The sequence below is a fragment of the Geotrypetes seraphini genome, chromosome 1, assembly GCF_902459505.1.
Source record: "Geotrypetes seraphini chromosome 1, aGeoSer1.1, whole genome shotgun sequence".
Taxonomy (NCBI): Eukaryota; Metazoa; Chordata; class Amphibia; order Gymnophiona; family Dermophiidae; genus Geotrypetes; species Geotrypetes seraphini.
Window position 1 is genome coordinate 255,406,342 of NC_047084.1, and position 15,705 is coordinate 255,422,046.

A 15,705-nucleotide genomic window follows, 5' to 3' on the forward strand; every position below is an offset into this window, starting at 1 on the left:
GGCTGGCTGACTTTAGGGGAGGCAGGCAGGCAGGCTGGCTTTGGGGGGAGGTAGGCAGGCTGGCTCTGGGGGAGGTAGGCAGGCTGGCTTTGGGGGAGGCAGGCTGGCTCTGGGGGAGGCAGGCAGGCAGGCTGGCTCTGGGGGAGGCAGGTAGGCAGGCTGGCTCTGGGGGAGGTAGGCAGGCTGGCTTTGGGGGAGGCAGGCTGGCTCTGGGGGAGGCAGGCAGGCAGGCTGGCTCTGGGGGAGGCAGGTAGGCAGGCTGGCTCTGGGGGAGGCAAGCAGGCAGGCTGGCTCTGGGAGAGGTAGGCAGGCAGGCAGGCTCTGGGGGAGGTAGGCAGGCAGGCTGGCTTTGGGGGAGGCAGGCAGGTAGGCTGGCTTTGGGGGAGGTAGGCCAGCAGGCTTATTGGGAGGGGGTGGGACAAAGGCTGGAAGGCAGTGAGGGGGACATAGGAAGGAGGGATGAAGGAAGGAGAGAAAGAGGCAGAGAAGGGGAGGGTTGTAAGTAGAAGAAAGACTAGAGAGATAAAGGCCTGGACCAAAGGGGAAAGATAGGAGGCAGAAGCAGGACTTTGGGAGGTGCAGACAGAGGGGGAGAACCCCTGAGGAAGAGCAGAGAGAGGCAAGATCATAACAGAGGAAGGAGAGAGAGGGAGACCTGGAACAAAGGTAGAAAGTACTGACACTGGATCTGGGGGCACTAAGGACATAGGAAGGAGGAACTGGGGACACTAAGGACATAGGAAGGAGGCACTGGGAGCACTAAGGACATAGAAAGGGGCACTAAGGACATAGGAAGGAGGCGCTGGGGACACTAAGGACATATGAAGGAGGCACTGGGGGCACTAAGGACATAGGAAGGAAGGAGGGAAGGAATAAAAAGGGACAATTGTTGCGCCTGAGTGCAGAAAGAAATGAAAGAAAGGATGCACAGTCAGAAGGAAACGCAACCAGAGACTCATGAAATCACCACACAGCAAAGGTAGGAAAAATGATTTTATTTTAAATTTAGTGATCAAAATGTGTCAGTTTTGAGAATTTATATCTGCTGTCTATATTTTGCACTATATTTGTCTATTTTTCTATAGTTACTGAGGTGACATCTTTGAAAACCCCGCAAATATAAATGATATTTAACATTTTCTCTGCATATAGGGTGCTTTGTAATTTTTTTTAATTTTATGGTTATGAAATAAGATATTGTGTGTACATGAAAAATGAATTGAAGAAACTGGGGGTGGGGCTAAGGCGGGATTGGGGGTGGGACTAAGGCGGGACTAAATATTAATAGATGTCTGGTTTTGATGAAAAAAATAAATGGTCACGTTATGCATAACCCAATTTCCTTTAAGACAGTTCACATTATGCCAGAAATACTGTATTTCTTTGTATTACTTAAAAGAGAAAACATTACTATTTATTGTAAAAAGGACAATATCAACAAAAGACTGACAAGAACAGTAATATCAGGCTCCTAACATGCAGCTTGGTAAAAAATCAGTCGTTCTATATACTTCTTACATTACATTACATTGATGTCTTCTATCCCACCAATACCTTTCAGTTCTAGGCAGTTTACAACAAGAAATTAGCCTGGGCATTTTCAGGGAGACTATAAGCTATAGTATGCGTCGGGATCTGGGAATTGTCGATTCGGTTTGGTTAGATTATTTGACAAATAGTATGGTTTTTCAGTTCTTTCCTGAATGTTTTGTAGTTGGGTGTTGTGGTCAGCAGATTTGAGAGGTTGTGGTCTATTTTTGCTGCTCTGGTGGATAGTAGACCATCATATAAAGTGTGCTTGAGTTCTCCTTGGTCTGGATGTGTTTTTCCTGATTAGGTGGTTGTTCAGATAGCTTGGTCCATTTCATTTAGGGCTTTGAATAGGATGCGGTACAATTTCTGTTGTACACTCCTCCCTCGTTATTCGTGGAGGATAGGGGCAGAACCGGACCGCAAATTAAGAAAAACCGCAAATATCTTCTCGGCCTGCTCTGACCCACCCCGCCTCTCTCCCGCCTTCTCCCCTGCATCCTGGCCTTACCTGGTGGTCTAACAGGTTTTCAGGGCAGGAGCGATCTTCCTACGCTCCTGCCCCTTGCAGATCGCCAATAGGAAATGACTGCCGTAAGTTCCCGTAGTCTCGAGACTACGACGGGAGCTCATGGCAGCCATTTCCTATTGGCGTAGGAAGATCGCTCCTGCCCCGAAAGCCCGCTAGACCACCAGGTAAGGCCGGGATGCCGGGGGAAGGCTAAACTATGAGTTGTTGTTTTTTTCCCCCTCCCCCCAAAAATTGCAAATATGTGAAATCGCGAGTGCCGAAACCGCGAATGGGGAGGGGGAAGTGTATGCGTGCTTGTACTGGGAGCTAGTGTGAGTTTTGGAAAGCTGAGGTAATGTATTTTTTCAGCGAGTATATTAGTCTTAGGGCTGTATTTTAGACTGTAATTGTTTTAGCATGTTGGTGGGGCATGACAGGTAAAGTATGTTACAGTGAATGACTCTTCATTGAAAGATAAGCAAAGAAAGTAGAAGTGTGCTTGGAGTGAGCAGGATTAGTAAACTAGAACTGCTCAACAAGATAATCAGGTACCAGACCATGTCAAAATTTATATAAAATACAACCAAACTTAAACATCACCTTGGATTCAATAGGAAGCCAATGCAATCTATGGTAATAAGGTGTCACATGGTCTGATTTTTGCAAATTAAAAATTAAATGCACAGCTGTGTTTTGGCTAATAAAGAGTCAGTGAAAATGTATATGCTGACCCACATGATACACAATAATACAATAATCCAGAATACTTAATACTACAGATTGTAACAGCTGAAAAGGATCTTCCAGAGCATATGGAGACAGATAGTTTCTCCAGATTCAATGAACTACTATGCAGATCTATAAAACATTGAAACTCTGACAATCTGACTTTATCCTTTCTATCTCTAACAGGAATAAATTACAAATCAACATACTGAAAATCATTCAACTATCAAACCACAAAAATCTGAAACTCACTTCCCACAAGGATTCATACTTCTGCTAATTAAACTCAATGCTGGAAAGACCTGAAAACATGGCTTTTCCGTAAACTTCTGTCAAAGGTTTAGTTCAACCTCATGTGCTGTATTCTATCTTTATGCAACAATAATGTTGCTTATAATCCATTGCTTTACAAATCTTTGTTAATATCTTGAGACTACTTTTGACTTTGCCTTGTACATCTATGTAACAATAATTACTACTGATTGTAACCTGCCTTGAACTCCACTTAGTGAAGATTTGGCGGGATATAAGACCATACATAACATAAATTGGGTCTAGAGTTTGTAAACTACCTTTATAAAAGAAAAGTGAACATTGCTTCATGCTTTAACTTAAACCTCCAATTTTTAGTAAATAGTTATGAGACCAGGTACATTTTAAGACTTCTACTGCATAGTATTCCAACTTTTCCCACAGCCTTAATTGGCTACAGCTCAGCAAAATGCGCTAAGCTATACATTTGGTGGTAATAAACTCAGGCATGCCTATTTGCAAAAAAGATGGAAAGGCTCCAACTACCATGTCAAGGGAGTTTTAAAATATTTCAGGAAATTTCAGGATGTGTGGGAGCCATTTACAAAGTATTGTACTGATTAGATGACATTTTATTTTATTTTTTTTCTCTTAAATTTACAAGTTTGATTGTGAGGGGGGGAGGGGAGGGTAAATTTATTGTTACATATTGTATAAGGTATTGATTATATGATAAGAAAGGGTGGGAAGGGTGGGAGATAAGAGCATATTATTTGTACCATTGATGATTATTAAGTGTTATATTTATTGTTAATTTGTTTGGATATATTGTTACACTTATTGTAAATTTGAAAATGAATAAAGAATTTAAAAAATAAAATAAAAATATTTCTTGTATGAGACCTACACACTAAGATCCTTTCTACCAAGGTAACAGCAGGTGGCACAACATGAAACAATTTTCATCTTTGTCAATCAGAATTTCGAAGAGACAATGGTGTTGAGCTCATAGCAAATTACAGGTGTGCTGGAACTCCACATATACAGTGAAGAAGAAAAAAAAAAAAAGAGAACATCCTAGGTATATTTAATATTATCAAAAAATCAGCTTAGTTCTCCTGTTACATCTCCCAGAACATTCCCCCCCCCAAAAGAAAGACATTGAAAAAGAAATAAAGGGCTCCTTTTACTAAGGTGCGCTAGCTTTTTAGTGCATGCAGGAAATTACCACATACTACACCGCGAGCTACGCTTCTAGAACTAACGCCAGCTCAAGGCTGGCGTTCAGGTCTAGCGCGCGCGTTAAATCCCTTGCGCATCTTAGTAAAAGGAGCCAAAAGGGTTCATTTTATGTAGCAACAAACAGATTGAGGGGCCAGAAAGGGAAGCTAAATACAATGCAGTATAGCGACAGCCTATTTTTCAAGCTTACCATTGGTTGATAGAAGGGAATGGGCTGCATTCTGCTTGGGTAGCCATTTAATCTTGTTAATTTTCTCTTCTATTTCCAAACTCTTCAGATAATCAAATTCAGGCTCATGACTCTGGAAAGTGCTGTAAACATTGTACTCACCCTGATTACAAGGATCATTTTTGCTCTGTGAAGGATATAAACAAACATAATTGGTGTTAGTTGGCTCATACAATTTTAAAAATTTCTTCTGCTATCAAATAGAATCATTTTATTAAAAATAATAAAGTAATATCTGAATACATTGTTAGCTTGGGGACTTTTAGGAAACTCACATTGCCAGTTAGTATATTTCTATATAAAGTTGATTATCAGTATACACTAAAGGTCGGATTCTGTATATGACGCCCAGTCTCAGCAGCCGCCTAAGCGACTTTTGAGAATCGCACACGATCATCCAATATAGAATTGCCTAACCACCCCGATTTTCTAACTGGTGCCCATGAGCTGATCACCGCAAGGTAATCTCCCTAAGGCGATCAGTTTAGCAGCTGCTGCCGAAGCATGGAACCCATCTTCCCCCCCCAAAGTTGGACGGCAGCAGGGATGCCCACTCCCTCCAGCCAGAAGCACCCTCACCCCGAATGTCCGCGGCAGGAGGAGGACCCAATTCCTCTTGCTGCCACTGAGACATCCCTCAGCAGGAGGGATGCCAACTCCCTCCTGCTGCCCACCCCCTCCTGCCACTGACCCCATCATCCCCGACTCTTACCCCCCCCCCCCGATCCCCCTACAACCCCCACACACACTCCAAACCTTTCTCTGATGGCAGGCAAGAGGGATAATAATAATAACAGTTTATATACCGCAGTACCGTGAAGTTCTATGCGGTTTACAAAAGATTAAAAGACGTTACAAATTGATTGAACTTAAAAGAGGTGAAAGAAAGTGGTTAATAGGTCAAGAGAACCGTATTAAGGAGAAAGAGATGTATGAGTCAGCTATCTAGATTGTAGGCGCTTCCTGAATTCCTCATAAGTAGTGGGCGAAAGCCTCCACAGAATGGCAGCTATCTAGATTGTAGCTATCTAGATTGTAGGCACTTCCTGAATTCTTCATAAGTAGTGGGCGAAAGCCTCCACAGAATGGCAGGCCTTCCCCTTCCCAGGTGCATCTTGGGAGTGGCCTAAGGGATCTGGCCAATCAGAATCTTAGGCATCGGTGCTAATACCGCCATGGCCAGTGATAAAAAAGCCTAATGCGGCTTCATAAAAAGGGGCCTAAATGCCCCATAGGAAGAAAAAGGATAGGAAGAAATACTGTACATATTTTCTTATGGATAATTCTATATGCAAAGGTGTGCCATGCAAAAAGTATTACCAAATCTGAATGCATTTAAAATGTATTTAATTTTCTGGTTTTTTTCTTTTTTTAAGAAGATGGGAGAAGAGAAAAGTAGGAGAGAGAGAAATGAGACAGTGCTATTGAATGAGACTATTTAATCTATTCAAATGAAATCTGCAAACATACCTCAGGTTCCCTTTGGAATATAACAACCCGACCACCTTTGTCCCCAGTAGCCAACAGTTCTCCAGTATGGTTGAACTCAACTGTAGAAATTATATCAGCTGAAAAAGAAAAAAAAGCTTTAAACTGGATATGCAAGAAAAAAGAGAGGTAAATTTTTCAGTTGTTTACCACGAAAAAATTTTTATACCAAGCTACTGTTAATGTTTATATTCTGTATGGACACAGATACAGAATTTTGTAGAAAGAAGGAGGGGGGTAGGTAAAATGATCAATATGTGGTTAAACAGCTAGGATTTGCTTTTTTAGATTCAGGAGGATATTAGTCCAGTGCTATGTTATAGGAATTTTACTCTTGTTCCCTCCATTAGGTTATAGAGGATGAGAAGGAATGGGTAAGAGGATGATACATGTATAGCATAATCTCGTTATAATGGACTTGCTTATAAAGGAACATCATCTACAGCGGATGAGGTCTGCTGGTCCCGGCCGTGCATCTTTATGAACATGCAAAAAATCACCACAAATAGCAGACTCGCATATAACGGCCAAACAATTTGATCCCCAGAACCGCTTTTAGCTGTAGTTTTGTTCGGTTATAACGGCATGCAGACTCTGCCTACAAGGCACATGGTGTGCCGGTGATACAGTATCAAAAAGCAGCCCAGAAGAAAATGACAGATAATTTTTCTTTCCAGTACAGTACGACATCATGCTTTATAACATCTTTTAGTGTTCTGGTTTTGCAATCATTTCGAGTCATACCAATGTTTTGCTGAGTTTTGTTATTGATGTTGCCGATATGCTTGTGCAGTGACTGTTGTTCATTGATTGTATGTTGTTTAAAGTTGACCTAAATAAAGTTTTTAAAAAAATGCAACTCTGGATATAACGGACTGTTTTCCCAGGTCCCTTGAAGTCCGTTATAAGGAGATTATACTGTATGTCGTAAATTCTTGCATTTCTCATTCATCCCGGGACTATCATGGCCCTTATTTTAGAAGCTCTGCTTGTGACTTAGATATATACATTTCAATATCTACACTGCATGATTAATCCCAATTTTATAAAGCTGGGATATGGATAGCTCAAACTGCAGTATTTCTTTATTGTATGAGGTATTAGGGTGGTTAAAAAAAATCAAGTTCATGGGACTTGACCTCCATAAGTCTATTTTTGTTCTCTGTCTGGCCACTGTTAATTGTGCCTTTTAGTAAACATTTAGAGGTTACTCAATGACTTTTTATTTAATACATAAAATGCAAATGCAAAATTTATATTACTTTTCCATCTAAACCTGAATTGTGAGCAAATGCACAATGGAAAGAAGTTAAAATACATACTATATATACTCAAATATAAATAGATCTGAATATAAACTCAGGTGACCTTTTCCTCCAAAAAAGGAGGAAAAAGGTTGACTCGAATATAAACTGAAGGTTTATATTCAAGTGCCCTGCCAGGCTCTGCACCCAGTATCCTCTCTCCCTGCTCTGCACCTAGTTTCTCTCTCCCTCCCTGTCTCTCTCCCTTGCCAGGCTTTGCACCCAGCCCGCCTCCCTCCCTTGCCTGGCTCTGCACCCAGCCTCCCTCCTCTGCCCTGCCTTGCACTCAACCTTCCTCCCTCCTCTGCCAGGCTCTGCACCCTGTCCCTCCTCTCCCTCTATCTATACCCTTCAATCCCCTTTTCCTTCAGGAAATCATCCAATCCCTTCTTGAAACCTAATACCATACTCTGTCCTATCACACCAAATCCATCCTATCTGTCCTATCACACCAAATCCAAATCCAATCAAATCCATCCCCAACCATCCCCATTGGAATCAAATCCATCCCCACCCGTCCTCACAAGTAATTGAATCCGTCCCGCCTGTCCCTATAAACTTCAGAACTAGTTATTTCATTTAATTATGCTACTGAATTAAAGGCTCTGGTAGAGACCCATTTACAAATATGCAGAGACACTTAATTAATTTGGAAATATTAACTGGAAAGAATACATACTTTGTAAACATGTTTCAGCCAGAGCCTCTAACGTAAATATAAAATAAAAATACTCAGCTGATGAGGACCCCTAAACTATGTCAGCTGAGGACTTCCTCTGCAGGTGGCAGAGGTCCCTTTTGCCAAGTTTGGCAGGCACCAGTAGTGTCCCTGAGTCACAGATGCAGGCACCTCAGTGGCTCAGGGATGCTGCTAGTGACTACTGCGCTTAGTGGAGGAGAGTTTGGCCATCTCTGGAGGAGGTCATCTGCTGACAGTGCTCCCCATCAGCCACAGCAAGGGTAATCAAGTACTTCAGCACTATAGAAATAAAACCAGGAGAAAGTTCCACTCATTTACCACTCTTTCAGTGAAAATGTATTTTTTTGAGGTGTGATCGAGGTATTCTATTAGCATGATTTTTCGATGCAGCATGTTATTCCCCTTTTACCTTCACCCTATGCCCCCTCATGTCAGAGGAATAGTCTGGAACATAGTTCCACCACTATTTTTTTTGTTAAAGACATCAGTGTCAGTGCAGCAGAGGTGTTATGTTCTATGTACTTTTCAGGGAAGGTTAAGATGCAAGCCTGCTCCCTAATCCAGCCAGGAAATTACAATGGACAGTTTGACGTGGACATTTAATAAAGTTGCTAGTACAGGTAGATCAGTACAGTTATTAATACAGTTAGGCCATAGTTACAAATACATAGTTATAAGTTTAAGTAGGTGATCTTTGGCTCATTGTTATGTCCCAGGAGTTGCATTAGACAGTTTAAAAATGGGATTTTACTTCTTGGTTGGCTCCCTGTCTTGGTACAGAAATGCTTTTAAAAGTTTTCTGAATCTGAAATAGTGGTCACAAAATTGTAGTAGTACTGCTGATTAACTTGCCAAAATCCATCCTCTTCTGTCTGAACACCCAACCAAAGCCCTTGTCCATCCTCTCGTCACCTCGTGCTTCGATTACTGCAACGTACTTCTCTCGGACCTCCCACGTGCCCACCTCTTGCCTCTTCAATCCGTTCAAAATGCTGCTGCTTGACTCGTATTCCTTGAGAGCCGCTATTCTCATGTTATCCCTCTCCTCAACTCGCTTCATTGGCTCCGAATACAGTTTAAACTCCTCTTGCTGACTTACAAGTGCGTTCGCTCTGAAGCCCCCCCCCCCCCATATCTCTCTTTGCTTATCAACCCCTATGCTCCTCCCCGTTATCTCCGTTCGTTGGGCAAGCCCCTCATCTGTACCCTTCTTTTCCACTGCCAACTCCTGACTACGTCCTTTCTTTCTTGCGGCGCCGTATGCCTGAACAGGCTGCCTGAATCGATACGTTGTGCTCCCTCCCAGCAGCGTTCAAATCCAAGCTAAAAGCCCACTTTTTTGAATCTGTTTTCAACTATTAACTCCCACTCTCTGCTGTCAGATACCTATACCCACTGTATCATTTCCTCTACCATAATCTCCCCAACCCCAAAATGTCCTGCCTAAATTAGATTGTAAGCTCTTCTGAGCAGGGGCCGTCTATTGTATGTTAAAATGTACAGCGCTGCGTATGCCTTTCAGCGCTTTAGAAATAATACATAGTAGTAATAGTAAGTGGGCAGGATCCTCTCCTGCCCCTTTAAATCTCTTTAAATGTTGACACCAGGGGTCCTCCATTCATAGGAATGAAATTACTGCTTGGAGAACCTAGTATGCAAGTTCTGTTGGATGGTTCTGGATACTATTCTGCCAGAAGAAACATGTAGTTTTAAGTGAAAGTTCAACATATAAAGGAGGCAGATAGGCGGAAAAAGTATTTTCACCTCTGTCAGCTACCCGAGTCATATAGCGCTCCTGTACACTAAACAACAAGAATAAACACGCTTTAGTGCATTAGTCTGTATTACTGATAAAGGAGATGAAATATTGTCTACATACAGAAACTATTTAAGTGAGTTAATTAGATGCAAAGTCAAGCTGAACAGTTCATTTAGAAATATAACAAGTTAATTCAATTTATATTAATGAATCTGCATTCACACCATTAATGCAAAAAAATTAACCACATCTCAGAGGTGTTCTTAAGATTTTGCATTACTGGCAGAGTTAACACAAACACATTAATTTACACAAAAGCCCATTTTAAAAACACAATATCCTAAAGGCTTTCTTATACCGTATCGTGCAATTTCACTCCTAATGCTTGTGTTAAAAATGGTGCATCCTTCAACATTAATGTCCATTTCTAACACATTGCAATGCAAAGAGTTCTTTATGTTGTAAGCGCATAAACATATTGATAAATGTTTTGGCTATCAGTAACTGGCACTAGGGGCTCCTTTTACAAAGGTGCGTTATGCTCTTAATGTACGGAATAGCGCACGCTAAATTGCCGTGCACGCTAGCCGTTACGCCTCCTTTTAAGCAGGGGGTAATTTTTCGGCTCGCATGCGCTATAAACGCTAGCACACCTTAGTAAAAGGAGCCCTAAATATTGAATATAGCCCAAAAGAGGGTTTCCCCCCCTCCCTTTCACTCCATGGTCTCTAAGAGCTCCACTAAAGTATTCTGCTTTGTAACCTCTGCTGTTTCTAGAACAAGGAAGGGCTCTCCTGACTAGTGAGATGATGATAGGAGGTAACACCTTTTGGAGGAATTTGGGAACACTAGAAGGGTGCAGAAAATGAGAGAGTGAGGCAAATTGGAAACAACCACAGCAACCGCACACCTCACTTATTCGGGTTCAATTACAGGATGGCAAGAGAGCCTTCAAAGCCATTAACATCTATATAAAAAATGTATAAATGTCCAGCTTTGGCTCATCTAATTGCCTCCTTTCTAAATGTAGCTTATTTGCTTATTGCTGTATTTCTTTCTGTTACTTTTAAAAAATAAAAACTAAACAACAGCATTTCTTTTTTTTACTTATCCTTTTAATGCAGTGTCTCTAGCATGCCCCAACGGGACCCAAAAGGGCTTTTTCAGATTAACTCTAGCCCCAAATGAGGAAGGACGCTGAAAGAGAACCCTTGAAAAAGCCCTTTTGGGCGAAACGGTTTGAAAGGAGAAAAGGCATCAGTGAGAGTGAGGAGGTGAGGGGAGCAGAGATGCACCAGCGGGGGGTGGGTGGGATGGAGAACAGGAAAGGCACCAGGGCTCGATTCATCACTGCCGTGTTGAAACATCCCGTGATGATTTTAGATTGAAATTATTAAAGTATAAAAAGAAATAATACTCTTTACAGCTCATTTTATAAATCACAAATACAGAACAAGGATCAACATAACCCCTGTATCCTCTCCCCCTTTCATAAATATCCCCTCCACCATTGAACATGCCAAATTACTACATACTGCTTAGAAAAATCATGCTAATACAATACCTCGGTCACACACATCAGTGCCAACTGGCAATTAATAGCTCATAATTGACATTAATTGGACTTCAAGTTTTCAAGGTTTATTAAATATTTGATGAATCGCTGAATCTGTTTACAAAGCGATGTACATAATTATAAAATAGGATAGAATTAAAAATAAATACAAAATACATAAACATTAAGATTAAGACAAGACAGACATTAGTTGGAAGGGGAGGAGGGTAAAAAGATACATCTGTTATATCGAGAAAGACAAATAAGGGAAAAAACAAAAGGAAACAGGGTAATTATTAAAAAAGAAATATCATAAAATCAAGAAAGTTTAAACGTTAAAAGCATCTTTAAAAAGGTGGGTTTTCAAGGATTTTTTAAAAGAAGAGATATCTTTTTCGTTTTTGATATTTTGGGGCAAAGAGTTCCACCATTGGGGACCAATTACAGAAAACATGTCTGATCTTGAAAGTTAAGAACATAAGAATTGCCGCTGCTGGGTTAGGCACACAACTCTGAATGATTCTAAACTAAGCATGCATCTACCTAAAAGTGGGTGTGTTTTTGAGTCATGTGCCTGTTTTTGACTTAGGCATACACATTTAAGCCCAAAAACCTTAGTGTAAATATGATGTACCAAGTGATGTCTGGTGGCGCTTTGTGTATTCTTTACAGTACGCCTAACTTTTTTAGAATCGTGCTTTTAACGCCACACCAGTTGACACCGGTTTTTTAGGTGACGTATATAGAATCGGGCCCTGAGTAATGAACAATTTTCAGCACAGACCATCTACACAGGTAAATTTGTCTCAAATTGGCTCCATTCTGTCTATATTGTTTAATAGAAAACCAAATATTTTATGCTGCTCTGTTCATTTACAAAGCAATGCAACATTTACATTTTTCTTGATCTGTCCTCTCTCACTGGAGATCGTCTACTCTTGGCAAAAGGACATCACAACCAAAACAAAAAAAGATCAAACTTTCATATAATACTAAAATGAACAAATGCATTGCAAATGACCTGTTTGATATGAAACTCTTAAGTTAAACTGGAAACTGAAATGCATCGCCAAACTTTACAGCAGCAAATTTAATGCAATCTCAATAGAAAGGGTCAGCAGGAATTCAGGCAGAACACTCTTCCCTATAAAGGGCCACAGTTTTGAAGAATTCAGAACTAGAAGCTGCAGTCATTGATCCAGTAAAACGTGCTTATTATCAAAACACACAAAAGTGTCCAGCGGGCAAATATCAGTTTTGCTATGAAGATCATTAAGTTTGGCTGGCTTAATTCCTGGGGCTGGAAAATGCATGATCCATCACAAAGCTCTTTCACATGTTTGCAAGCAATTCTTTCTGGAGCATTCTACAATTCCTCTGTCAACACATTTTATTGTAATACACCAAAGAGCTATAAGCATTTAGAGAGCCATGATTCCCCTTTAACATACAAATACTCTCCGCTGAAAAAGAAACGCCTCACAGAGAGTGACACAGGAACAAATTTTACCCATTCCTGAAGGAACTCATTTTCCCATCCTGTCCCAGCGAGTTCTTTTCCTGTCCCTGCAAGCTCTGTCCTCATTTGCAAAGTCTCATTTGCAAAAACACTTCAAAATCATAAGTGTTTGTGGTTTGTGCGGTTAAGGCAGAGCTTATAGGAATGGGACAGGGACAGCAACAAAACTCACGGAGATGGGACGGGGAAATTAAGTTTTAGTTGCCCTACTGTGCCAGACCAAGGGTCCATTTAGCTCTGTATCCTGTTTCTAATAGTAGTTAATCCAGGTCACAAGGACTAGGCAGAGTCCCCCAAAATCTATCACCTCCTTAACTGTTCAGCAGCAAGATTATGCTGTTGGCTCTGTGCTTAACTTCTACTTTCTAAGAGGTAAGGTGGGAGCATTTTTGATATTTATATGCGAGATTGCCAGACCAAATGATTAAATGTGAGTGGATTCCATAAGACCCATTTCAGTATTCTGGTGTTTAGTTTGCCACAATGTTATTGTACCTCAATACTCTCTGAGATGCAGGGGTGCCAAGCTACAGATGCCAGAATAACTCTAAATAAATGCATTCTTTCTGAAGCTAAAAACATTGGTCCTGATATTCAAAAGTACATATCTGTAAAGTAGCATAGGCGATCCAGATAAGCACCAGTCTACAGGTCTATTCAATGATTTTAGAGGCATAATTCAGATATCTTTATAGACCTAGGATGGACCTGGGCATTCCATGGTTCAAGGTTCTGTTTATTTGATTAACTGTTTAGGAAAGACCATCAAACAAAATCACACATCTAGGAAAAGAAATACAAAATCTGATAGAGAAAAATAAGTTCCATGTTTTAGCCATATCATGGCGACATTCAATCCACTGTGGATGGGATTCCACAAATAAGAACATAAGAACATAAGCAGTGCCTCTGCCGGGTCAGACCACAGGTCCATCCTGCCCAGCAGTCCGCTCCCGCGGCGGCCCAAACAGGTCAAGACCTGTCTGAATCATCAGAAGGGGCTCCCTTGCCACCTTGGTTTCCCATTTAAGTCCTGCCTTCCTATCGAAGTCCTAGCCCTCCGGTCTTGCACATGCACGACCTGGTTGGTTTGTACTCATTACCTGGGTAACTTCCTATACTTGTGTTACATCCCAGCTCCTCCCTCAGTATCCCATGATCCCTTTATCCCTCAGGAATCCATCCAATCCCTTTTTGAATCCTTGTACCGTACTCTGCCTGATCACTTCTTCCGGTAGCGCATTCCAAGTGTCCACTACCCTTTGGGTGAAAAAGAACTTCCTTGCATTTGTTTTGAACCTGTCTCCCTTCAGTTTCTCCGAATGCCCCCTCGTACTTGTTGCCCCCTTCAGTCTGAAGAATCTGTCCCTATCCACCCTCTCTATGCCCCTCATGATCTTGAAGGTCTCTATCATATCTCCCCTGAGCCTCCTTTTCTCCAGAGAGAAGAGCCCCAGCCTATCCAGCCTCTCGGCGTATGAGCAGTGTTCCAGCCCTCTTACCATTTTTGTTGCTCTCCTTTGGACTCTCTCAAGTACCGCCATGTCCTTCTTGAGGTGCGGCGACCAATATTGAACGCAGTATTCTAGATGTGGACGCACCATCGCTCGATACAATGGCATGATGACTTCCCGTGATCTGGATACTATGCCCTTCTTTATGATTCCCAGCATCCTGTTGGCTTTTTTAGAGGCTGCTGCGCACTGTGCAGATGGCTTCAGTGATGCATCTACCAGCACACCCAAGTCTCTCTCGAGTCTGCTGTCTCCCAACAATACCCCCCCCAATTTGTAGTTGAACAATGGGTTCTTTTTCCCTATATGCATGACCTTGCATTTGTCCACGTTGAAGCGCATTTGCCATTTGTTTGCCCAGTCTTCCAGCTTGTCCAGGTCCCTTTGCATGTCCTCACACTCCTCCCTGGTCCTAACTCTGCCGCACAGTTTGGTATCGTCTGCAAATTTTATAACCTCACATTTTGCCTCCTTTTCCAGGTCATTGATGAATATGTTAAAGAGTAAAGGCCCTAGCACCGATCCCTGTGGCACACCGCTCGTGACTCCCCGCCAGTCAGAATATTGACCTTTTACTCCAACCCTCTGCAGTCTACCCGACAACCAGTGCTTGATCCATCTGTGCACATCCCCTCCCACCCCGTGGTTCCACAGCTTCTTAAGCAGCCTTTCATGTGGCACCTTGTCGAAAGCCTTTTGAAAGTCGAGGTAAATGATGTCTATGGGCTCCCCATTGTCCACCCGACTGCTTATTCCCTCAAAGAAGTACAGAAGGTTCGTTAGGCACGACCTTCCCTTACAGAATCCATGCTGGCTTGTTCTCAGTAGGCCATTCCTCTCGATGTGCTCGCAAATGTCGTCCTTGATCATAGCTTCCACCATCTTCCCTATAATTGAAGTCAGGCTCACCGGCCTGTAGTTCCCGGGGTCACCCCTCGATCCCTTCTTGAAGATGGGTGTGACATTTGCCAATTTCCAGTCCTCTGGTACCTCACCAGTTTTCAAGGATAGGTTGCAAACATGTTGGATTGTGCCCGCTATTTCCTGTCTTAGTTCTTTTAGAACCCTTGGGTGGATCCCGTCCGGGCCTGGTGATTTGCCACATTTTAACCTGTCTATCTGTTTGAGGACATCCTCCCTACTTACCTCTATGTGCTCTAATTTTTCGGCCTGTTCCCCACTCATGAGCTCCTCTGAGTCTGGTATATTAGATGTGTCTTCGCTCGTGAAGACTGACGAGAAGAACGTGTTCAACCTCTCAGCTACCTCTTTTTCCTCCTTAATCACTCCCTTCCTGTCCCCATCGTCCAACGGCCCTACCTCCTCTCTCGCTGGTCGTTTCCCCTTAACGTAACTGAAGAATGCCTTGAAGTTTT

General features: G+C 42.1%; 1 protein-coding gene across 10 annotated transcripts in view; it reads right to left on the reverse strand.

Moving 5' to 3' along the window:
- PPP2R2C (protein phosphatase 2 regulatory subunit Bgamma) overlaps positions 1 to 15,705 on the reverse strand; it is a 427,959-nt gene that overhangs the window by 130,154 nt on the left and 282,100 nt on the right. For all 10 annotated transcript variants that reach the window (XM_033949713.1, XM_033949766.1, XM_033949749.1 and 7 more), the window contains 2 exons: positions 5,961 to 6,058; positions 4,452 to 4,617 (listed from right to left, as the gene is read on the reverse strand). In XM_033949713.1, coding sequence (XP_033805604.1) covers positions 4,452 to 4,617; positions 5,961 to 6,058 — 264 coding nt within the window. The remainder of the gene's footprint in view (positions 1 to 4,451; positions 4,618 to 5,960; positions 6,059 to 15,705) is intronic.